The sequence below is a fragment of the Bos taurus genome, chromosome 6, assembly GCF_002263795.3.
Source record: "Bos taurus isolate L1 Dominette 01449 registration number 42190680 breed Hereford chromosome 6, ARS-UCD2.0, whole genome shotgun sequence".
In the NCBI taxonomy this organism is placed as follows: domain Eukaryota; kingdom Metazoa; phylum Chordata; class Mammalia; order Artiodactyla; family Bovidae; genus Bos; species Bos taurus.
In genome coordinates, this window is record NC_037333.1 from 86,318,768 (window position 1) to 86,345,583 (window position 26,816).

General features: G+C 36.7%; 1 protein-coding gene across 1 annotated transcript; it reads left to right on the top strand.

Annotated features, from left to right (window-relative positions):
- Positions 1-398: 398 nt before the first annotated feature.
- DCK (deoxycytidine kinase) lies at positions 399-26,507 on the top strand. The gene is given in 7 exon segments (NM_001034573.1): positions 399-639; positions 4,107-4,222; positions 16,467-16,660; positions 18,125-18,272; positions 20,014-20,129; positions 22,337-22,427; positions 24,606-26,507. Coding segments are annotated over 7 exon segments (783 nt in total). The 5' UTR covers positions 399-548; the 3' UTR covers positions 24,633-26,507.
- Positions 26,508-26,816: the final 309 nt, after the last annotated feature.

Here is a 26,816-nt window from a genome sequence, read left to right on the forward strand (position 1 = left end):
CTTCAAGCTCAACCAGTTCAGTCCAGAAGTTCAGAAACCACAAGCCCCACGGAACAAGCGAGTTCCCCAAAGTCCGGCCGCTCTCGGTAACGAGGAGAGACGCAGCCCTTTAACCTCCAGTGCCCTTCTACCTTGGGCGCCCTCCCTGAGTTCTCGGAAGATTCAGGGAACGCCTTCCTCGCCTGCGCGCGCGCGGCCCCGCCCTCTGTTTCCCCTTGACCCGACGTGCCGGGTGCGCACGCAGGAGTCCCTCTTATGGCGGGTGCAGGCCGAGGGGCCCTTGGTGGAATCGCCGATTTAGGGGAGGGCGGGGGCGTGGCTTCCCCACTGGGCGGGCGGCCACCTCGCGGTCCCTCCCCCATCGGCTGCTGTCTCCGCGCGCCAAAATCAAACCCGCCGATCCGCCGGCCGGAGAGTCTGGGACGGGACAGAGTTCAGTCTGCAGGTTAAGGCGAGTTCCGGGGTGGCGTGAACCCCGGCGCGCGCACCTGCGGCCACCTCCAAGCCCTCCTTGCCTGAAGCGCTCGGGGCTCCCAACAGGAGAAGGCATGGCCACCCCACCCAAGAGGAGCTGCCCGTCTCCCGCAGCCAGCTCTGAGGGGACCCGCATCAAGAAAATTTCCATCGAAGGGAACATCGGTAAGGGGCCTCGTGAGATGTTGGTCCCAAAGCAGGGGTAGTCGCGGCTGCGGGGGGCTGAAGCGCCCCTTTGCCGCATCCCTACTATTCTTCCGGGGATACTTTTCCCAGTCTGGTCCTGCGCTTGGGGACGCGACCCCGAATCCTAAATTGACGCCGAAAGCACCCCTCTCTGCTCTCCCCAGCTTCCCTCCCATGCCCCGAGGGTGGTCTCAGCCTCTGGGCGTCTGGCCGCGGGCCTAGGCCTCCGAGCCTTGTGAGACACGCTTGGAGTCCTTTTCAGCCTCTTCGTTGGGATAGTGCAAAGAGAATGGTTTTGTTCTGTTTGTTTTTAATGATGTGTCTGTATGTCAGTGCTTGAGGTGCAATTTACATAAGCTAAATGATCCTTTTTTTAGGTCTAGAGCTCTATGAGGTTTGACAAACATAATAATAATTTACCTCCACCAGAATCACAATTCAGAACATCTCCATCACTGCAAGAAGTTTCCCGGTACTGCTTTGTGGTCATCCCTCTCTCCATTTCTATCACCTGACAAGCACTGATGTGATATCAATTCCTGACAGTTTTGCCTTTTTCAGAATGTCATGTAAAGGAAATCATAGTGTGTAGCCTTTTGTGTCTTCTCTAATTTAGCGAATGCTTTTAGATTTATTCATGCTGCTTGTATCTGTGCGTTTGTGTGTGTGTGTGTGTGTGTGTTTTTTTGGTTAGTTCCTAGTATTCCATTGCATGGGTATACCACAGTTTATCTCTCCCACTTGTGGACATTTGGATTTTTTTCCAGTGTTTAGATTATGAATAAAGTTGCTGTAAACATTCAAGTACAAGGAAAGAGTCTTTAAATGATCTTGGCAACATGGATCACTCACTCCCCAGCCAACATCCAAGTGAACATTGGATTATGATTCAAAGACCACTACTATTTCTGTTCTTAATCCAGATGTCATTTTACAAGATACGAGAGAACTTCCGATTCTTCTCTCTTTCTTACCTCCGGAAACCTATGCTTGATGCTTCCTGTTTTGATAGGATTCTTTTTTTTTTTTTGGTTCCAAGTTAGGTACTGGCCATTCATGCATACAACAATTTTTAAAAATTCTTACCATGTTCAAAGCACTTGTACTTTAACAAGGCAAGGTAGACAGGTGCTTTAGCAGCATTGCAAGCAATAAAAAAAGCTGAATACAGCCTCAAGGAGGGCATTTTGTTTCTTTGCTCCAGTGTTGAGACAACAGTTGGAAAAGTCCATGTAACAGTCTCTCATTTCTTCTTAGCTAGGATACTTCTTTGCAGATGAATGTTTACTAGTGTGATTTTACACAGCTACTTATTGATACAGAATACCATATATAAAAACAGGAGGAAGTAGTTGAACAAAGCCATTCCAAAAGTAAATTTGAATGAACAACCTCTTAAGTCTACACCACAATTCCTTCCCTTTGCTAAATCCAGCTAAGCAATGTGTGATACCTAGAAATTTACTTCCTTCCTAGCATCTTTTAATCTTCTCAGCACCTGAAATAATTTCCTAATTTGTCACCCCATCTCCAGTTTCTTTAAATTCTTCCAGAGTTTTCCTTCTGTATACAAATATGATTGTGTTAACCCCTGCTTAACTCTCTCACCTCCCTGATACTTAACACTGGAAGAAGTTGCAAACTCATGGCCTGCATTTACACAATGTTGGCCTGCCCAAATTTGAAAAAAAATTTTTAATTAGTTACTGGCATTTACAGATGTTGAGATTTCCCATTAACATCTAGATTTTTGGCTTCTCTTGAAAAATCTGAAGATCTGGTAACACTGCATTTCTGTAAAACAACTGTTTGCTATTTGGATGGCATATGTCCCTCACCACTTAACAGTTTTTCCTGATACTGTGGCTTTGTCAGTTCCTATTTATTAATGCTCTTGTACTGTGGTTCATGTGCCTCTCTGCCATATTTGCTAGACCCAAGTAAGCTGTAAGTGGTAAAGAATCTACCTGCCAGTGCAGGAGACTTGATTCAGTTTGAGGGTTGGGAAGATCCCCTGGAGGAGGAAATGGCTACCCACTCAAATTTTCTTCCTTTCCTCCATCTAACTCAATGAATGAATGAATGGTGAGCGTTTTACATGCTTCCATTCACCATTCTTCTAAATGCCTTGAGTTTCTGTGTTTACACTCTTCACGTGAAATCTGTGGTCCACCTTGTTTTTCCTATGATTAAACCTGATGATCATCTAGTTTATTCTTAAAAGATTTTCTGTCTGTTCTATGGTGATAATATGACTTTCATGTTTTGCTTCTCAACTATTCTGTGTGTTACTTTCTGATTGACCATCCCCTTTTTTTGGATCCAATTTATAAGGAAGAGGAAGCTTTGCTGCTGTTGCTTTTTTTAATAGATTTATCTATGTGTGTGTGTGCATTTGTCATATATATAGAAAGAGGGAAAACATGCTGACCAAAGATGACTAATATAATCACATTTGGTGACTTCAGATAGGAAGGGTGTGGTGTCATTAAGAGTATTGCTACACTCTGTCAAATTCTTGGTCAAGAATCTCTTTACTATTAAATTGAATGAATTTCCAGATAATTTTAAAATAGAAAATATATGTTTTGGTTACATCTGAACTGTTTTCTCTTTTTCCTCCTAGATATTTCAGAAACTAGTCAACGATCAGGGAGAAGTAAAGTACATACAACTCTTTTTTTTAAGGAGTTGGATAGAGTGCACAGGACTGTGAAAGGGAAACAGCAGAAACATGGCTATTGCTAGTAGGAAGTACTTTGCAAAAATATTTTTATAATTTCTGTTAGCCAGAGTGTCATATGATAATTAGGATCATACAGTAGTAATCATATTATTTCCCATCCTGAAACTCTGTGGATTGGATGCATCTTTATATTAATTTTTTGGTTTCTTTGGTTGTTTCTAGATTGGTTTTAGATCAGAAAGACCCAAGTTTGTTTGTATGTTGAATGAATAGAGCCAATAGAGAGGAAAATTTTGAAAACGCTGGAGACTGGAATGACTGTCACTGTAGTGATAGTTTATCACAACAGTTTCTATGAGGAGGGTGTTATTATTACAGTCTCCATTATATTATGAGGAAACAGGCTCTTAGAGATTCAGTGACTTGGTCCCAAATTGCAAACTTAATTAAGTGGGAGAATACCCTTAACTACTTCCCACAAAGTTATTTCTAATTATTTTTTCAAGGAAAGTAAATCTAGGTCTTGGATTTTTAAAATTCTGTTCCATGGCTTTGGTAAACTTAAAACATTAACAAACAGATGTGCTTATTAATACAGGTGGTCAGGGACTCTACCTTTTCATTAAAAAAAATCTGAGAGAGTTTAGAAATTGAATGTTTGTTTTTCTTTTTTGTATTGTTTGCTATTATAAATTTTGTAAAAGCCGATGACTAGGCATTTTTGTTTCCTTCCTCAATTTCACTTTTCCTCTCACAACAGCTGCTGGGAAGTCAACATTTGTGAATATCCTTAAACAAGTCTGTGAGGACTGGGAAGTGGTGCCTGAACCTGTTGCCAGGTGGTGCAATGTTCAGAGTACTCAGGATGAATTTGAGGTATGAAAATAAACTTTATTTAATAAAATAGAGAATTTTGGTGTAGACAAACAGTTATAACCTTGGGGTGTTTTTTTGTTTGTTTGTTTTTTCCTTTTCCAATAAAGCTTTTAAATATAGCTTTAAGTATCTTCATTTGGGCAGTCATTGTGTAGAAGTGTGTACACACACACACACACACACACACACACACGGGCTTCCCTTGTGGCTTAGCTGGTAAAGAAGTGTGTATACACACACACACACACACACACACGGGCTTCCCTTGTGGCTTAGCTGGTAAAGAAGTGTGTACACACACACACACACACAGGCTTCCCTTGTGGCTTAGCTGGTAAAGAATCCAACTGCAGTACAGGAGACCTGGTTTCAATCCCTGGATTGGGAAGATCCCCTGGAGAAGGGAAAGGCTACCCACTCCAGTATTCTGGCCTGGAGAATTCCATGGACTATAGTCCATGGGATTGCAAAGAGCCAGACATGACTCATTGAGTTTCACTGATATATATATGTCTAGACATTCATTGAACTATGTGCTTAAGATTATGCACTGCATTGCAGCTAAGTAGAATTTTTAAAGTTTTTAAAAAATTAGAACATTTTAAAAAAATGTAAATTCCTTGAGTGTCTTTTTACATTTTGTTTATAAATAAGAAAAGCAAAAACAGCTACTCCATAGCTGAATTTTGTTAGTTTATATTTTAAGACTTTTATCTTTGACAGCCATTTATTTTTATACTTTCATTCTTGTCAGACTTTTACCTGGACACAAGTTTCAGTTTCCCAGCACTAGCCATCCTACATTGGAAATGAGGAAGAGGAAATAATAGTTACATTCCATTTTTTCAAGAAAACTTTTTTTTGTTGTATACATATATATGTGTGTGTGTATATATATATATGAAGAAGCAGTGAGATCTGATTATTAAGATTTTCATTTCTGGAGAAATGAGAATTGAAACTGAAAGCAGCATAGCAGAAATGGAAAAATGGAAATGTGTGCTAGAAACTTACTTTGTTAGTTTGAGGAGGACAGAGGTATTGAACAAAAAGTTTAGTTTAAAAGTGTAGCTGTTGTTATGAGAACTCTAGGAATAATAATTGAATGTTTAAAATGTAAATCATATATATAGGGAGGAATCACTAACCAAGATAACTGTGCAGAGTTTGAGGATACTGGTTTTGTATAACTGAAAGTGTTTTCTCACATACCTGTTTACTAAGCATGGTTAGCAGCTCACTACATTGCAATTCATTGAATAATCCAGGACTAAATCCTGAAGGGACTTCCTTTCGATGTGGACTCCATGTTCTTAAGAAATGATATTTCATTCTGGTCCTTGAGGAAAGGCAGAATTAGCCTTAAGTAGAGTTTTAAGTGGGTAAATTTATTTGCTTCTTTCAGCATTTTTTTGGACATACAATACAACTAGTAGAAAAGTATGTGAAACCTATGTACGGTTTGAAGAACAGTTTGAAGGCTAACATCTTTGTAATCGTCATTCAGGTCAAGAAATAGACCATTACCTTCTTGTTCAAAAAGTCCCTGTTCTTCTCAGGTCACATTATCTCCTTCCCAAGGATAATAACTCCTAGGGGTAATCACTCACATAAAATAACTCTCATAATTCTTGTGATAATTTTTCTTCTTTCTAAAAAGAATTTAAAGTACATGAACATATCTCTAAGAAATACAATTAGTTTTGTCTGTTTTTTAATCTTATATAAAGACATCCATTTGCATTCCTTTTCTTCTTTTGCTTAATAAGTTTGTGAAATTTGTCTATATTTTTGCATGCAGCTATAGCTTGTTCATTTGCATTGCCATATGGTATTCAGTTGTATTCATATATTACTATTTGTCCATTCTATACCTTTGATTGTTTTTTGAGTGGTTCCTAGTTTCAGTTCAGTTCTGTTGCTGAGTCGTGTCTGACTCTTTGTAACCCCATGAATCACAGCACGCCAGGCCTCTCTGTCCATCACCAACTCCTGGAGTTCACCCAAACTCATGTCCATCGAGTTGGTGATGCCATCCAGCCATCTCATCCTCTGTCGTCCCCTTCTCCTCCTGCCCCCAATCCCTTCCAGCATCAGAGTCTTTTCCAATGAGTCAGCTCTTCACATCAGGTGGCCAAAGTATTGGAGTTCAGGTTCCTAGTGTAGTTGCTGTGAAAACAGCCATGTTATGAATGTGAATCCTGGCGTACACATGCAAGAGTTTCTTTTGAAATAAGAAGTTAAATTACTGTGTGTTGGGGTATGTGTATGATGCCTATTTTCTGAAGTGGTTTTACTGCTTTACATTCCCCACAGTGTACTCAAGCTGTCATTAGTCCATTCCTTTGCCAATATTTAGTGTTGTCCAGCTTCCTAAATTTTGTCATTCTGATGAACATTTAATATCTTTTATGTTTTTAATTTGTATTTCCCTGATTGCTAATGAAATTGTGCTCCTTTAATTAATGTATTTGCTATTTGGATTTCTTTTGTGAAGTCCCTTTTCAGATCCTTTTGCCCATTTTCTTTTGGATATTTGGTCTTCGCTCACTCTACATTTTTACCTCGTAAAGTATGTCTTCTTGCCTCTTTGATAGTGCCCTACTCAAGGGTGCTTTTATTTAGGAGTGAGAGACCTGTGTTCTAAAAGTAATCTTTCTCCTTCTCATTTCTGGGGTCAACTGTCAGTGCAGTAATTCTCAGGGGTTAGGTAGAAACTAGCCAAATTAAACCAGTGTGAGAAATACAGAAAGCATTCTTTCATTGGGAGAATGTTAGACTAGATTGGATTAAGTGACCTTCATTGAAGTTCCGTTCCCTGATGGCTCAGACAGTAAAGAATCCGCCTGCAGTGCCGGGGACCCAGGTTTGATCCCTGGGTTGGGAACATCCCCAGGAGAAGGGAAAGGCAACCCACTCCAGTATTCTTGCCTGGAGACTTCCATGGACGGAGGAGCCTGGCGGGCTACAGTCCATGAGGTCACAAAGAGTTGGACACAACTGAGTGACTAACACTTCCACTTCTAATTTTAATATCATAGCTTCTAACTCATACTAAATACATGTAACTGGTTTGTTGGCATAGTAAATGTTTCTGCCTTTCAGCGTACCTTACTTGTTTTTTTGGAGGGGGGGCGGCTGTGCCTCGCAGCTTGCAGGATCTTAGTTCCCCAGCCAATTACCAAGAATTGAACCCATGCCCATAGCAATGGAAGTGCAGAGTCCTAAGCACCAGTGAATTCCCAGTATACCTTATGTTAACCAAACACACAGGAGCGTATACAAAAACCAAAATGTCGAAAATTTTGATTTGCAGAGAGAAATGTAATTATTAGATTCATTGAAGTAGGTCAGTTCATTTTCTATGTAGGCCCAGTAGACAGAACTCTGGATCTCAGAGACTTGGGGTGCTTTTTCAAACAGCAAACAATCCTTTGAGAATTTTAATATGTGGGATGCCTCCTGGTTAATAGTGAGAACCCTAGTGAATCACTGTTAGTGTTAGGAGTGTATTGAACCCTTTAGTTGTGTTGGAGAGGAGAGGTTGAAAATTTTGCATTAATGTACATGGGGAGACAATTTATAATAAGAAGGTTGTCTCTTAAGCTTAGAATCAGTGCTCAGGGAAATTAGTTATATTTATCTTAGTGACTGATATCATCAGACTATGATGCATTCATGCATCTGTCTCCATTCACATTGGTTTCATGGATCTGATATTCATGTTTATGGGCTGGAGCATTTTCTTCCTGTGAGCACAGTCAAAATTTCAAACTTTCTTTTTAACTACCATGTAGACGATCCAACACAGTTAATGTTAACATAGGCCTTTTTAAATACATACTTTCATCAGTTTCCTGTAATCCAGTCATGTCTCTACTATGTTACAATTTGATTATCTACATTGGATTTTGGTGTACATTCTTGGAGGATAATGTTATTTTTGTGTGTGTGTACTTAAGGATATTATGTTGTTAATCCTGTGTATTTCTAGATGAAGTTTCAGACTGGAGGGTAGTATTTTGGGAATAAGATAGTGGAATATGAGGGTAGTAATGGGTGGATGTGTTCCCAGTATCTTATTTTTTCCTGCACCTCAAGAAATGGAGTTTCTGCCTTCATCCTGGGGCCCTTCTTTCCGAGACCCATCCCTGACTCTTCCTTGGGATTTTGATATGAACCACTGTCCAAATTGCAGCTTCCTTAGCATGCTGCCAGTGGTGAGAAGTAGACTGTCTTCAGACATGACTCTGGTAAGGCCAGTCCCCCTTTGGATGTTCTCCTTTTAATCACACTTCTGGGCAGTAGCTGTAGCCTGGGAAATGTTGGGTTATCAGTACCTCTGATCTCTTCCCCTAGACAGTAGTTTAATTTGCACCTGCATGTTTAGCTGGTTTTGTTTTTTCACCTGCCACCTAGTGGCTGAAGTGTTGCTATACTGCTGATGTGCTGCCACCAATTTTAGCAAAATAGAGTCAAAAAGTACCTAAAAAGATTATGTAACCTCCCCACCTTCCCCCTCCCGTGGTAAATTATCTTTAAATCATATGGCCCAGATGACTATCAGTCTTTGTGTTAAAGGTTTATTTCAAATAGCAGTGTGGTTTATTTGGTGATTTATGTTACTATTTAGGCCCAAAAGCTTTGACTGAGTTGCTTTCTTTTAGCTTATTTTTGAGATATACAGACTGTTAGGAAGATGTTTTTGCTGTTTTTCTTAGTGAGCTGAATTCTTTTGAGAGATCTTTGTTGTTTATTGTGAAATGCTATTTTACTGTCATCTAACACTTCTTACCACTGAGAAGTCACTGAAAAATTAGTAACTCTGAGAAAGAAAGGATAAAATATAGTTATCTGTGAAACAGTAGCATATTTTTTGATAAATCATTCTTGAAAATTAATTAAGAATGCTTAATAAAATACCACTCATACCCTTTGAAATCGCCTAACTTTTGTCAACCCTTTTATGATTATCTTGTCTAATAGACTCTGATTCTTTTGACCAAACTTAACTTGATTGAACTTGCAATGTCTCAAAGGTTAGACTAGAAGTAAAAGATAAATGATTTTGAATCTCTACTTGATAATTCTCATTTTTACTCATCTTGGCAATAATCTATGCTTTCTGTAAAGTCATGAAGTGTTCTGTCATGAAGTGAATTATAGATATAAATACAAAAACAGATTAAAGTTACCTGTAATCCCACCACCCCATATGTAACTTTTATATAGTTGAGATGATGATTTATTATATCCAACTTTGACAGGTGAGTGGAGAATATGAAGTAATATGTGCTTATTGTTCAAAATTAAGAATATCATGGACTACCAAGGAGGGAAGTAAAACTTTCTTAGATCTTACTTGAACCAACAATACATAATTTTTTACTTTGCTTTTCTTTCCTATAATGTTTATGTCAAAGGAAATTGAAAATGTTATTAAAAGTTTACTATAATTTATAAAGTCAGCCTAATTTATTGTGTGCATGTACCATTATTTACTTAATTAAGTGCCTAATAAATAGAATGATAGCCTATTTCCTTAGCACTGTGATAACCATCTTTCTGGTTAAATCTGTGTTTTGGATTATTTCTTTAAGATAAATTTTCAAAAGTGTAATTAAGTTGGCCTGTGGATACAGAATTTTTAAAGTGAATGTAGCTAAACTGCTTTCTAGAGATGTTCTATTAGTTTTTATTTAATGTAGTTTGACCCTGAGGCATTCATATTTTTTATCTAAATACTTTTCGGAGGGAAAAAACACTAAAATTACGCTCAGTTTGGTAAAGATGATACACAGTATTTTTTTGATAGAACTTCTAATATTTTATTCTTAATTGCATTCAGAAAACCGGCAGTTTCAAAACTTTGGTGCATAAGATCAGAAGAAAATATTTTTGTATGGGCTCTTTGATTATCCTGAAGAACTAGAAAATGGTATCCTGGCTTACTGTTAATTTTCTAATTCGGTACCATGTTAAACTAAGAGCCAAAAAGTATCATCTTCAAAGCTGTAAATTTGTGTTACGGGTTTTTTATTTAGTTTTAATTTAAGCATCTGTATTTTTAGAACAACTAGCTGATTATTATTTTTTTGATTAGGTGATGAATCAAGATTGATCCTCTAAATTATTTTCATATAGCAGATTTTGGACTTGCTTTGGGCAAGAGAGATGACATTTATTAGAAATCCAAGTAAAAGAAGACCTGTAGTCTTGGTGTGATTTTTGTTTTTTTGTGGTAAAAAATATGTATAAATTTTACCATCTTAACGATTTTTAAACATACAGCTCCGTAGTAGTAGTAAGGATATTTACATTGCTATGGAACAGATCTCTAGAAATTTTCATCTTGCAGAACTAAAACTCTATATTCATTAAACAACTCTTCTTTGCCCCCTTCCCCCAGCTCCTGGTAACCACCATTCTACTTTCTGTCTCTATGAATCTGATTACTTTAGAGACCTTGTATAAGTGAATCATGCAGTATTTGCCATTTTGTGACTGGCTTATTTCACCTAGCATATTGTCCTCATGTCTCTTCAGAAAAGCCTTCAAACTTCTGTTCACTATCTGTTTTGTAACAAACCTACTTAATTTTGCATTTATACCCTATTTTATCTCACTATTATTCACAGTGCCTAGCAAATTGATCCTGTTTTTCAAATGAACCAAGTTCACTTCTTTTTTTTTTTTTCTAAGTTCACTTCTGATAGATTTTATTAAATATATCAGATAAATTTAAGGTAACACTTGCTGCTGTGTTATTGTTATTCAGTCACTAAGTCGTGTCCGACTCTTTGTGACCCCATGGAGTGAAGCATCAGGCTTCCTGTCCTTCATTGTCTCCCAGAGTTTGCTCAGACTCATGTCCATTGAGTCGGTGATGCCTTCCAACTATCTCATCCTCTGTGGCCTGCTTCTCCTCCTGCCTTCAGTCTTCCCCAGCGTCAGAGTCTTTTCCAATGAGTTGGCTCTTTGCATCAGCAGGCCAAAGTATTGGTGCTTCAGCTTCAGCATCAGTCTTTCCAGTGAGTATTCAGGGTTGATTTTCTTTAGGACTGACTGGTTTGATCTCCTTGCTGTCCAAGGGACTTTACAGAGTCTTCTCCAGCATCACAATTCGAAAGCATCGATTCTTCGGCACTCAGACTTCTTTATGGTCCAGTCCCACATCCATGCATGACTACTAGAAAGATGATATTGAGTGAATGGCATACTGTGCTGTGACTCAGAGACCCATGAGTGTGGCTCATCTAACCTCTCAGACAGTACTTCAACCTTTAGTGTTCATTAGAGTCACCTGGAGGACTTGGTAAAGCGAAAATTTGGGCCTCATCCCCAGTTTCTGGAAGTCTTTTGTCTCCAGCTGATGAATAAACAGTCGTCACCTTTGAGAGGTTTTTATGGGCCTTGCCTGGACATGATATACATTGCTTCTGCCCTGTTTGCACTGACTGGAACTGAGTCTCAAGCCTACAGTTAATTACAAGGAAGACTGGGGAATAAAGCCTAGCTGTGTGTCCAGGAGGAAAACAGCCTGGTTTTATGGAACATGTAGTAGTTTCTGCCACCACAGTTTCCAAATAGAAGTACCTTAAATTTATTTGTTATTGTAACTTAAACTCAAATGTGCCGTGTTTAGTTAAATTACGTGGAAGTTGTTGAAGTTTATTTTAAAGTTAACGGTTATTTTAGGAAATTCCCTGGTGGTGAAGCCTTTAGGACTAGGCTTCCATTGCAGGGGAATCCCGGTCAGGGAGCTAAGATCCCACAAGCCATGTGATGTGGTGAAAAACAAAACAAAATAAAGTTAATGGTTATTTTGGTAACAGATATTTGTGCACTGAAGATAATTTGAAATAGGCTAGACAGTGATAAAGACAAAAAAATTGTCATGGTTAGTTTTATTTATAAAAATAACTCACATGTATTTTCACTAGTGAATTTTTATTTATGCCTTTGGTGAATTCTCTCTTGTTTAACTATGTAAAGCTATCCATGTCTGAGATAAAATTATTAAAATACAAAACACCAGCACCAGGTAAATTACCCAGATAGTATCTGAATATCTCCCTTCAAGAAATCAAATGTAAGTATTGTTTATAGATAAGGATATAGGCTGTCCTGGTGGCTTAGAGGTAAAGATTCTGCCCGCAATGCAGGAGACCTGGGTTTGATCCCTGGGTCGGGAAGATCCCCTGGAGAAGGTAATGGCAACACACTCCAGTATTCTTGCCTAGAAAATTCCATGGACAGAGGAGCCTGGCAGGCTACAGCCCATGCAGTTGCAAAGAGTAGGACACGACTGAGCATCGAACACTTTGTTTATAGATGTAACTTCAATATGTAATAGTAGAGCAATGTTTTGGAAAAAATATGGCTTTAGAATAAGTCTTAGGCTTGAATCCTAGTTTTGCTGCTTACTAGATTTATTGATATTAATCAGTTATTCAACCTTTTTGAACCCTGTTTCTTAAACCTATAAAATAGTGTCAGTAATGACTGTTTCATAGAGTTGAGATAATGTATACTTTTTATATAGTCTCTGGTATAAAATAGGTAATAAATGATAGGTATTATTGTAATTATCATTAAAATTGAAGTGTATTTTCTTATAAAGGGATATTTTGAGTAATGAACTTATTAGTTCTTCAACAGATGGTCTCTATTTTCAAATTTAACAAAATAAAAAAATAAACTTTTAGGAAAACTTAGATATGCCCTTTGTGTTCACATTTCTAAGCATATTCTTTCTAAAAAATATGCCATGAAAGCCAAGATAATGCAACCAGGAATAGAGCAGACTAAATCAAGAGTTAAATTTTGTGTTTTGAATTAACATTTGTACTGCAGAGAATTTCATAATACATGAATACCACTACTATTCTGCCCCCTTTTTTAGTATCAAATACATCTAATCCTTTAACGAAGTGAAAAACCTGTTTAACCTGTATTTTTTATTATTTGAAAATTAATAATTTAACATTTGTATATTTAATATTTAAGTATATCTTTCAGATGTAATTCACATAATGTTGTTAGTTTCATATGCTCAATATGTAGTGATTCAACATTTGTATACATTGTGAGATGATCATCGTAAGTCCAGTTACCATCTGTTACCATACAAAGTTAACACCCTGTCATTTCCTTTATTCTCCTTTCTCTATTCCTTTCATCCCCATGACTTATTTATTTTATAACTGAAATGTGCACCTCTTGATCCTTTTTCCCAATTCAACCCCTACCCGCTACCTCCCTCTCACCTATCTGTCCTCTGTATCTGTGAGTCTGGGTTTTTGTTTGTTTGATTCCTCCTGTGAATGAAATCATATGGTATTTGTTTTTGTCTGACTGGTTTCACTTAGCATAATACCCTTAAGGTCCATTAATGTTACAAATGGCAAGATTTTGTTTTCTGTCATGGCCAAGTTGTAGTCCACTATATGCATACACTATATCTTTATCCGTTCTTCCATCGACAGACACTTAGGTTGTTCCATATTTTGGTTATTGTAAATAATGCTGCAACAAGCATAGGGTACATGTATCTTTTCATATTAGTGTTTTTGTGCCTGATACTTATTTATTTATTCTGGATATTTCATGTGTGTTAATGGCAGCTTGTGTTTAGCTAACTTCTCTCATAAATCCACCAGCAGTGTTCATAAAGTTATCTCTGTTACTGAGCCATGCTTACCAGGGAAGGAAAATAAAATATACACTAGTGTGTCCTCTTTATTTTATTTTATTTTTTTTTTTAGTGTCCTCTTTATAAAACCAACTAAACAAAAGTTTTGGTTGAGTTGATAAACTTCATTTAGCTGGAAACATTCACTTGTATGAAAGATTTTCTCCCTGGAGGATGGTGAATTAGACAATCCGTTTATAACTAAATTAACAAAAGTCCTTGAAACTCTAATAAAATTACATTTATTCTTTAAGCAGTTTGAGAAGGCAGCTGTTACACCTTTATTTCAGTTCATCATCTGCTCAGTATTTCTAAATAGACCTATTGTTGACTGTTGGCCTCTTGCCATTTTATGCTTTTCTTTTCCTTCCAGTTTTGAGAAGTTTCACTTAATTATGTGGTTTGTGGTATGAAATGTAAATTCTGCCTCAGAGCAGCACGTGTTTGTGTGGTTTTTAGTTCTTAACTGAAACTTTAAGATCCGTTGTAGTATTTACATTTCTGAATTTTTTTTTTTTCCCTCCCTCAGAGGAAAAACACCTACTTTGAGCATGAACTTTCAGAAAGTGTTCAGGGGCATTTATTTGAACTAAGATTGAGAATAGGAATTAAGCAGTCATATTTTATTCTTTAAAAGTTAGTAAACAAGTTTAAGGATGTACAGCTTTGGGGAGAACCTTTATATAGCTTGATATAGAAAAGGCTGATGAACCCTGGGTCCTCAGTTTTGTTTTTTCTTTTTTAGTCTGACAACTCTAATATCAAAAGTTTTCTAATATATTGTTACCATGCAACCTATTTTGATCGATTTTAATCTATTTTAATAGATTTAATCTATTTAATAGAGCTATCACTCTGAGGAAGAAATTTCAGTGGCTTCTTTCTGTTTAGCCCCCTTTGTTTTGATTTGTAAGCCTGAAATGTTAGCATTTGCTGACTTTGACCTGTAGTAGTGAAATGGCAATGGATAGATGCTCAAAATTACTTTCTATATCTTTTGCAAATTAGAGATTCATTTAGTGTACCATTTAGGGTGTATATTGTCACCCTGCTTATTTAACTTATATGCGAAGTACATCATGAGAAATGCTGGGCTGGAGGAAGTACAAACTGAAATCAAGATTGCTGGGAGAAATATAAATAACCTCAGATATGCAGATGACACCACCGTTATGGCAGAAAGTGAAGAATTAAAGGGCCTCTTGATGGAAGTGAAAGAGGAGAATGAAAAAGTTGACTTAAAGCTCAACATTCAGAAAACTAAGATCATGGCATCCGGTCCCATCACTTCATGGCAAATAGATGGGGAAACAGTGCAAACAGTGGCTGACTTTATTTTAGGGGGCTCCAAAATCACTGCAGATGGTGACTGCAGCCATGAAATTAAAAGATGCATACTCCTTGGAAGGAAAGTTATGACCAACCTAAACAGCATATTAAAAAGCAGAGACATCACTTTGTCAACAAAGGTTCGTCTAGTCAAGGCTATGGTTTTTCCCGTGGTCATGTATGGATGTGAGAATTGGACTGTGAAGAAAGCTGAGCGCCAAAGAATTGATGCTTTTGAACTGTGGTGTTAGAGAAGACTCTTGAGAGTCCCTTGGACTGCAAGGAGATCCAACCAGTCCATCTTAAAGGAGATCAGTCCTGGGTGTTCATTGGAAGGGCTAATGTTGAAGCTGAAACTCCAGTACTCTGGCCACCTGATGTGAAGAGCTGACTCATTTGAAAAGACCCTGATGCTGGGAAGGATTGAAGGCAGAGGAGAAGGGGACGACAGAGGATGAGATGGTTGGATGGCATCACCAACTCAATAGGCATGGGTTTGGGTGGACTCCGGGAGTTGGTGATGGACAGGGAGGCCTGGTGTGCTGCAGTTCATGGGGTTGCAAAGAGCTGGACATGACTGAGTGACTGAACTGAACTGAACTAGGGTGCAAGCCTCTTTAAAAAAAAAAAAAATTAACGGATTAAATCAGATCTTCCCTAGCGTAAACTACTTTAATTCAGACTATATAAAAATCTAATAACAAGAAATTGGCCATATAGAGTAGTCAAGTGGATGCTGTGGTTGAAGAGAGATTAGCAAATAGATACTGAGTAGGTATCACAGGAGTTTTTCAGTGTGAAAGGAATACTGGAAGGGACCTAAGATGACCTTGCCTGTTTAATTACTTAAACACATAGTACTCTGTCCAGAGGAGGTGCTAGGCTAGAAATGTGAACAAATCTGTGAAACATGTTACTAGTAAACTTTTGTGATGTTTTATAAGAACAATAAGTGATTTCACTGTTTCCAGAGGCAGGTGTTAATATCATTGTTTTGATTTGCATTTTTCCAAATTAGCCACTTTGAGCATATTTTCATGTGACTATTACCCATCTGTATATCTTCTTTGTAAGAATGTATATTCAGGTCTTCTACCCATTTTTTGATTGGATTGTTTGTTTGTTTTTTATTTATCCAACTATTTTTTTAACTTAAAAATAGTAAAATTGCCCTATTGATCATTACTTTGCTTTTTGTCTCTTTTTTCAAATTCAAAATAGGAACTGACAACATCTCAGAAAAGTGGCGGGAATGTTCTTCAGATGATGTATGAGAAACCTGAACGATGGTCTTTTACCTTCCAGTCATATGCCTGCCTCAGTCGAATACGAGCTCAGCTTGCCGCTCTCAATGGAAAACTCAAAGATGCAGAGAAACCAGTATTATTTTTTGAACGATCTGTGTATAGTGACAGGTATATAAAAATGACCTTACTTGTCAATTTGGAATCTTGGCTTAGAACTGGACTTTTTCCCCTGTTTCCTGGGGATAAAGGAACAACAGACTCGGAGTAATAGAGATTTGAGATGGAAAATGACATTTAATACCTTCAGCAGTTTGATATTAATGGCATTAGGGAAGTTCTAGAATAATTTCTGGGCTTCCCTGGTAACTTAGTGGTAAAGAATCTGCCTGCCAGTGCAGGAAACATGAGTTCAATCTTTGGGTTAGGACAATCCCCTGGAGAAGGGAATGACAACCCAGTCCTGTATTCTTGCCTGGGAAATCCCATGGACAGGGGAATCTGGCAGACTGTGGTCCATGGCAAAGAGTTGGAAATGACTTATTGACTAAACAGCAACAACAACAGAATAATTTCTAGCTGCCATGGAAACTGGTGGGGTGTGGTGGCCATCTCGTCTCTTTCACATTTGCAGAGTTTTTATTTCTTCGAATCCTCTTAACATTCTTATCAGCTCTGGTTAAATCTGGATCCCTATTCTAGACTTGCATCTGGAACTAGGAGGTCATATATCTCTGAGGGGGGCTTAGAATTAACCCACTCCTGTACTCTTGCCTGGCAAATCCCATGGACAGAGGAGCCTGGTAGGCTGCAGTCCATGGGGTTGCTAGGAGTCAGACACGACTGAGTGACTTCACTTTCACTTTTCACTTTCATGCATTGGAGAAGGAAATGGCAAGCCACTCCAGTGTTCTTGCCTGGAGAATCCCAGGGATGGGGGAGCCTGGTGGGCTGCCATCTATGGGGTCACACAGAGTTGGACACGACTGAAGCGACTTAGCAGCATCAGAATTACCCTGCTTATTATGTAAGGATTCTTTTACTAGAGTTAGCTCAGAACTGAGGTTCTCAAACTTTGGGACCCCTTCTCGTTCTTAATAATTATTAAGGAGCCCAAAAAGCTTAGTGTCCTATTGATATTTATGTTATTAGAAATTAAAATTGAGAAATATAGAAACATTTATTAATGTATTTTAAATTAGTAATAGTAAATCCATTACATATGAACATGAAAAAGATACTTGTGAAATTAGATTTTTCAAAAAAAAATTGAGAAGAGCAGCATGCAAATCTCTTTAGTGTCTAACTTGAAGTCAGATGGATTCTCATTTGTGCTTCTGTTTTTAAGCTATTTAAGCTTTTGGTTGAAGTACAGTATATAAAGTAATTTGGCCTCTCACAGAACCCCTGGAAGGGTCTTGGGGACTACCAGGGGTTCTCACACCACACTTTTGGGAACCACTGGCAAGAACATACGTTCTATAGTTCAAAATACTCTGTGTTTTTTTTTTTTTCTTGCTAACCAAGGCATTATTTGCTGTAGGATTTAGGAGAATGTTTCATGTCCATTTAGTAGATCAATTTTCTCTTTGTGCTTTTTGGAAAGAATTTGTGTTGATACAGATTCTCTTGCAGGTATATTTTTGCATCTAATTTGTATGAATCTGACTGCATGAATGAAACAGAGTGGACCATTTATCAAGACTGGCATGACTGGATGAATAACCAGTTTGGCCAAAGCCTTGAACTGGATGGAATCATTTATCTTAGAGCCACTCCAGAGGTGAGACAATAAAAATTTGTTGGATCCATTATAGATTTATTAATAGAAATCCTCAGGTGTGTAGAGAAGGCAATTCAGTTTAGAATTGCCCCACCTCCAGAAAACTACAAGACCACATTTTTTCCTCAGTTCTCTTTTTTTTTTTTTTTCTTTTTTTTCTCAGTTCTAATCATTATTCTTCCTGACTTTTTCAGGGCCTCTTATCTATTACAGCTACATTAAGAACTTTGCTCAAGCAACTCCTGGAATATAGGTTTCCTGAGTTGGGACTTTGGATATTTTAATTACTGTTGAATTTCCAGGGCCTAGAACTGGGTCTGGGTACATAGTAGGAGCTTAGTAAATATTTACTGCATAAGTGGCAAAGTTGATGAAGATCCATGTCAAGAATCCTTTATGATTGTGGCTTGGAATGGGTAGATAGAAGTGACTGTAGTTGAGAGGAGACTTAGAGGACCCTTGCCCTTTTGAGTTAAGGGAGCTCACTCAAAAACGTGCCTTTTGTGATAGATTATAAAGAGCTATTCTTACTTACTTATGAAATTATGTAATGAATTCAGAAAGACCCAGTAGATAGATGCCTTTCATAAAACCAACCTAAATAAAAGCTTACATTGGTTAAGAAACTTCTGGTTTTAGTGCTTGCATGCCTGCTTTTTCTGTTTTTTATTCCTCTTTCTTTCCCTGAGTCACAAAGTAGGCTCTGGATGTAAATGTCATGACTTCTCGTCTGAAAGAATACTGTATTGCTATTGAAGCTGAATTTTCAAAGAAACTAAACTAGGTTTCTGATAACAAGGGATGATTTTGTTCCTCTTTTAGTATCAAGTAAGCCACGACTGAGCGATTTCACTTTCACTTTTCACTTTCATGCATTGGAGAAGGAGATGGCAACCCACTCCAGTGTTCTCGCCTGGAGAATCCCAGGGACAGAGGAGCCTAGTGGGCTGCCGTCTATGGGGTCGCACAGAGTCGGACACGACTGAAGTGACTTAGCAGCAGCAGCAGCAGCAAGCCAGAATTTAACCATACCAATTTCGAAATTCACTTTTATTTTTGAGAATAATTTTTGTTTTTAATTTATGAAAATAGTAAATACAAATATAGAAGAAAAAACATAAAGAATCATAATAGTTTCGTTCTGCTAGAAACATTCATAGTACACATCTAACACAAGTCTAACACAAAACTTTATTTCATCAGTATTGTTTATGATATCTTTTGATTAGAGGACCATTTACTTATTTGAAAAGAGAGGATTTATAATAGACTTTGAAGCACATTTTGTATGCCAAAGTTAAAAATTTTTTTTAAATTTTATTGAAGTATAGTTGATTTATAGTGTTGTGTTTAATTTTTGCCATATAGCAAAGTGGCTCAGTTATACAGATATATACACTTTTTCATATTTTTTTCCATCATGGTTTATCACAGGTGCATATTTTTGTTTTTTAACCAAACTTATTTTATACTTTATATTTCAAGTATGGATACCAAAAGTTTATAGAAGTATTTGATTTATTTTTGAGAGTAATTCTTGGTTTAGAACCACCAAATGGGTGAAAAACCCAAGGAGGGAAAGATGAACTACTCCGTTTTCTAGGAAAAACAGAGATTTTAGCTAGCATAAATAAAGAGACACTAAAGAAGAAAAGTTTAATGGCAGCTGACAAGAAACTTATTTAAATGTTTCTTGCCTCCACCACTCCTCCTACCCCTTTCTTATTGCTTTTGCTTTTAGAAATGCTTGAATAGAATATATTTACGGGGAAGAAATGAAGAACAAGGCATTCCTCTTGAATATTTGGAGAAACTTCACTATAAGCATGAAAGCTGGCTCCTGCATAGAACACTAAAGTAAGATTTCCTTATTTACTATTGATTTTAAATTTATTTATCAAATTTTAATCCAAAACATGTACAATTTTTTAATTTTCAGTCATTTATATTAGTACTGTAGGATCTCTTAGAATTAAGTGTGAATTTTGACTCTTTGTGGAGAAGGCAATGGCACCCCACTCCAGTACTCTTGCCTGGAAAATCCCATGGACAGAGGAGCCTGGTGCACTGCAGTCCAGGGGGTCGCTAAGAGTCGGACACGACTGAGCGACTTCACTTTCACTTTCACTTTTGACTCTTTGTATTGCAATGAGATCCTAATTTCTTGAAGTTTTTATAGCTAATCTCCTCCGGTCGTATTTACAGCATAGTATATGGAGTTCACATTAAGGAATAAAGTAAGAGATACATCTGTATGTATTATTTAGGTACAAGCATACCTTGTTGTGTGCTTCCGTGGTGGCTCAAACAGTAAAGAATCTGCCTGCAATGCAGGTGACCTGGGTTCAGTCTCTTGGTTGGGAAGATCCCCTGGAGAAGGAAATGGCTACCCACTCCAGTATTCTTGCCTAGTGATTTACATGGATAGAGGAACCTGGTGGGATAGAGTCCCTGGAGTTGCAAAGAGTTGGACACACCTGAGCAAATAACACACACACTCACACACTCATACCTTGTTCTATAGCACTTCGCTTTATTGTGCGTCACAGATATTACATTTCTTACAAATGGAAGGTTTCTGACAACCCTTTGTCAAGCAAGTCTCTTGGCACCATTTTTCCAACAGCGTTTGCTAATGTTGTGTCTCAATGTCACATTTTGTAAATTCTTGAAATATTTCAAACCCTGCAATAGCAAAAAGATTGTGACTCACTAAAGCATCAGATGATAGCAATTTTTAACAATAAAGTATTTTTATTTACATTTTTTTAGACATAATGATATTGCACATTTGCTATACTGCAATATAGTGAAAATGTAACTTTTGTAACCATGGGGAAACCAAAAAAATATGTGTGACTTGCTTTGTTGTGGTATTTGCTTTGTTGTGATATTCATTTAATTGTAGTAATCTGGAACCATACCTGCAGTATCTCTGAGTTATGCTTATACTCTCTTTCAGATAGAATCTAAGATATTTCAGATTTGTTTCTTAGATCACTGTACTTTATCATTAGTCAAATCTTAGTTCAAATCCATCTCACTTATTGGTTTGCAACTTTAGACAATCTCTGAGCCCCAGAATGGTCTCCCTGATCTTTAGTTTTCTCATTTTTAAACATCCCTACTTTCTGGTGTGATTTTGGTTTTTGAGGAGAATTACATTTTACAAACTAAGATCATGGCATCCAGTCCCATCACTTCATGGCAAATAGATGGGGAAACAGTGGCTGACTTTATTTTTCTGGGCTCCAAAATCACTGCAGATGGTGATTGCAACCATGAAATTAAAAGACACTTACTCCTTGGAAGGAAAGTTATGACCAATCTAGATAGCATATTAAAAAGCAGAGACATCACTTTGTCAACAAAGGTCTGTCTAGTCAAGGCTGTGGTTTTTCCAGTGGTCAGGTATGGATGTGAGAGTTGGACTATAAAGAAAGCTGAGTTGCCAAAGAATTGATCCTTTTGAACTGTGGTATTGGAGAAGATTCTTGAGAGTCCCTTGGATTGCAAGGAGATCCAACTAGTCCATCCTAAAGGAGATCAGTCCTGGGTGTTTACTGAAGGACTGATGTTGAAGCTGAAATTCCAATACTTTGGCCACCTGATGTGAAGAGCTGACTCATTTGAAAAGACCCTGATGATAGGAAAGATTGAGGGCAGGAGGGGAAGAGAACGACAGAGGATGAGATTGGTCGTATAGCATCACTGACTCAATGGCCATGAGTTTGGGTAAACTCCAGGAGTTGGTGATGGACAGGGAGGCCTGGCGTGCTGCGGTTCATGGGGTTGCAAAGAGTTGGACATGACTGAGCAACTTAACTGAACTGACATTTCACAGTGCCTGGCTTTATACATTTTATATCTGAGATTTTTAGATAATGCATAGTAAATTTAGGTGAGAAAGAAGGCATTGCCAGATGAAGTACTTGCAGGATAATTTTAATGTAAAACAATGGATAACATTTTGATTTTCAAATGAAGATATAAGAATATGTTTTTAGTGTTTCTCTTTTATTTATTGCTTTTTCTAAATATTTTATTCATCTCTTTTTGAACAGAACCAACTTTGATTATCTACAAGAAGTGCCTATCTTAACACTGGATGTTAATGAAGACTTTAAAGACAAACATGACAGTCTAATTGAAAAGGTAGATTTATGTTGAATACAGTGATTATAAAGAATGTTGTTTTGTCTTGTCTAAAGTGTTCTAACTTCTGAGAAAATTATCTTCTAATGAAAGATGACAGAGTTAATTAAGAGACAGTTAAGAGCTTTAGAGGGATTTAGCCTATTTAGATTTTCATCTTAACTTTAACTTCTAGATTTGTAGCCTTAAATAAAATAAGACCTTCTTTATCCTTTTGTTTCTTTGTCTGTATTTTAGGAGTAACATTAACAAAAGTTCTTGCTTACTCCCCTCTAAAATTATAGGATATGGATCTCATCTATTTTTATATTATCTGGAGTCTTGTTATTAAAGATTTATAGTTTTTAGTTTTGTTTGGTGCCTTGTCTGTGACTTAGCATTGCCTAATCATTGAGTCATTATCTTAGTCAGAGTTAATCTTCCATATATTTAGAGTTGACTATATTCTGTTAAGTAAGTGGTGCTTATATTGATAAAGGGACTGGAAGAGAACATATTGATGAATACTTGAGAGAGACTAGTAATGGGATTTGTATAATAAATATCCCTATAGTGAAGTCGCCGCTCAGTTGTGTCCGACTCTTTGCGACCCCATGGACTGTAGCTCCTCGGTCCATGGGATTTTCCAGGCAAGAGTAAACCCGGGTTTCTCACATTGTAGGCAGACACTTTACTGTCTGAGCCACCAGGGAAGCTATCCATGTTAATTAACTTAATGATCTAAGATCTAAAGAAAAAGCTCCCCTTTTTTTGTTGTTTGTTTAGTTTTGAGAGAAATTTTATTTTTCTTTTTCTTGTCATAAAATGTCTGCTGTTTAGTATAATAGGTGTTTAACATTTATAAAGTATATCAAGAATTTTGAAAAATCTCAGCATTATATATTACTATAGCACATAGTTGTTTTTCCCGTGGTGTTTCCTGGTGACTCAGTGGTAAAGAGTCTGCCTGCAATGCATGAGACCTGGGTTCAATCCCTGGGTCAGGAAGATCCCCTGGAGAAGGGTATGGAGACCCACTCTAGTATTCTTGCCTGGAGAATTACGTGGACAGAGGAGCCTGGAGGGCTACAGTCTATGCAGTCCCAAAGAGTCAGGCACAACTGAGCGACTAATACTTTGATTTTCAAAGAAAAGCATATCTGGAAAATTTAAGTGACCTCTTCACTAATTTAATTTAAGGACTTCTCTTGTGGCTTAGCTGGTAAAGAATCTGCCTGCAATGCAAGAGACCTGGGTTTAATCCCTGGCTGGGGAATATCCCCTGAAGAAGGGAATGGCTACCCACTCCAGTAATCTGGCCTGGAGAATTCCAAGGACTGTATAGTCCATGGGGTGGCAAAAAGTCAGACACAACTGAATGACTTTCACTTTCACTAATTTAATGATGTTAAAAATATAGGATAGAATTCACTTGTGATACTGTTAAAATAAATAAAATTAAGTCAACCATTCCAGTACTAAAAGCCAACCATTATTTTAGCTATATGAATCTATAAAGTCACTTTTTCATTTTAGCTAGCACTTCATAGTTTTGATTAATGATCATCATCTCATAGTATTATTTATTTTTACTTTAATTAGTAGTGTTAGAGTTTGGCAACTTTTTTCATGTATTTTTGCAAGGCAATAATCTTTTGTCTATTCATTAGAATTACTGTATAGTCTAAAATATAGAGAGAGCAATATCTTGTATTGTGACATTGGTCACTTGGTTAGGTTCATTCACTACTTACATGACCTTTCATCACATTTTAATATTTATAGTCTGTATGGTTCACATTTGTGCTTCAGAAAAATTGTAAATCTATTACATAGATTACATACACAATCAAGACCTTTAGAGTTGTTTAAACCATTGCAATTACTCATGTTATCAGTGCTAAAGCTGCACATGTCAGGGTCTGTGGTATTATAAAGAGAAAATTAGTGTTACGAGTTATAGAACTGTATCAATCTGAGATGTAAATTTAATAACTTCTGTAATGACTTTTGGATCATTCATCTTTTATTACTCAAGTATTTGTTAATATTTCTTTTGAAAGTAAATGCTGTAGCTTTGTGATAGAGTTTACTTATACAGTTGAGGTCTTCAACTGTTCTATACTTCTAATTGAAAATGAATATTAGATATCTGAAATTAGCCAAGGAATTACATTAATATTTTTTTCCTTCCCTCAGGTAAAAGACTTTTTGAGCACTTTGTGATCTTGCTGATGACTACACGCAACCAAATGATTCCACCTTCTTCAGCTTTGTGTATCTGCAGGGGTCCATTTTCATATGTCTCTCGTCTAAACCCAAGTTTTTAACTACTTTTATCCCCCCTCCAAAAAAAATTTTTTTAATGAATCCTGTACAAAAGTTTATTACTAGCTTTTTTTTTTTTTCTCTCTTTTGTGGGTTTAAAGAAACAAGGACATATAAGTATCCCTTACAAGGATTCTGGCATTAGGTGGTTCCAGAATCGTTACAGTAGTTAAGCTACATCATAAAGGATCCAGCCTCCTTTTGTCTTTCCTATATTATCCTCCTCAGCTGCTTGACTTTTTTTTTTTCCTGGTGCTTCTCATCTCAATGACCAGTTTCTTAGCTGGAAACTTTAATGTCACATAAATGGTAGTATGTCCTGTGTAAGTACATTAGTGTATCTATTAAAAATTGAAAAGTGGAATTTAAGAAATCCATCAAAAAAGGATTATGAGGTTTCATTGGAAATACTTTTGATCAGGTGCTTTCCCTTCCACCTTAATAGATGTGGAAGTTAAGATTGGGTTTAATATTTAATCACTTCACTGATATTTATTAAGGTGTCTATAACACATTTGTAGAGTAGTAGGTTAGACTTTGTTCCCAGTTTGACATAACTTACAAGTCATTTAGTCTTTTTCCTGCCTTTGTTTCTACATGTGTGGTATGAGTGAGGCTTTATCTTTTGCATGGAATTTTAGAGTATTAAAGAGGAAATGTTGCTACACTTAAAATGATAACTGAAGATTATTACATTGAGTATAAAGATTGAATTTAGTTGTAACTTCAAATAACTGCCTGCTTTTTTCCGTCACAGACCATTCTTTTAGAATGGAGTATTACTATTCTAGTTAAAGAGTTGGCTTAAATTCTGATTGTCTTTAAATCATTTGAGGTGGAATTACAGTTTTCCTTACATTTCTTACCATTTTTATAGGTAAAACATTAGTGGGACACAGTGAGGAATACATTTTTCCATTATAGTTTTTACTGATGCTGTACTGGAAATGAATAGTTTTTCTTTACCTTTATACTTGGTGAGAAGCATAAAAGGAAACTGAAAACAAGGTAGATTATCTTCTTAGCAGTAAAGACTGCTTAGTTAGTCACAGCTCTTATTTCCTGCCACTGTTCTACTTTCCCTGCTGTCTGATTAATAGACAACCTGCTATTTTAAAGTTTTATTTAAAAGTGAAAAGAAGTCACACATTTCTACTTTGAGAACATCATCACTCTTCACTTCATAGTTTTGCTGCTCTGTCGGATTATATCTTAAGTATTTGTTTCCTCTCCTTTTAGAGAAATTACTGATAAAAATGATCTTGCTTTATGTTATATATCTTGAAAGCATTATCATGTTTTGTGGATTAGAAATTACACATATTAATAAAGAGGGCAGGGTACAGAATAGTTGTAATTTTTAAAAATCTGCATGGATTTATTTTAGGTCTATATATATAGGTTTAGATCTGTATGTATAGATTTTTTTCAGCTTTGTTTAAGATGTGCAGTGTGTTTTATTTGTATTTAACCTTTCTACTTGACATTTTAGAAAAACTCGGATTTTTTAAAATGAGAGGAAAGTTACTTTGAAACTATCATTTTCCTTTTTAAAATATCTTGTGTTTAGTTTCTTGATATTCAAAGATAATAATTTAGTGAATTAAATAGTTTAGATGCACTGATCTTTGAATGAGAGACTTGTTTCAGACCTATAGTTGCCATAAATATTTGTCTCATGATATTGTATGAATTTGTTTTTGTTTGATATGAATGAATTTATTAAATTAAATATTTGCTTAATAAATATAAATCTCTTGAATTCTAATGAGCTACACTCGTTGAAATGATTGCATCTTTCTTAGAATTAAAATTTATTCTACTTTTGAAGAAAATTATGAATATAAAAAGGTTGACAGTGGTTTATATAAATTAACATTGATTTTAAATGGAGACATGTTTCAGAGATGTTCCATGACCTTTAAAAATGATTAGCTTAATGACTTTTTAAATCTGTAAAATTGAAAAGAAGTTTAAAAAATTACTATTTGTCATGACTCAAAAGCTGTACCACTGGATGGGCAAAAGAGTATTGAGCCTAGCTGTCTGCATTATCTGTTGGATCCTATCTCCCATATCAAA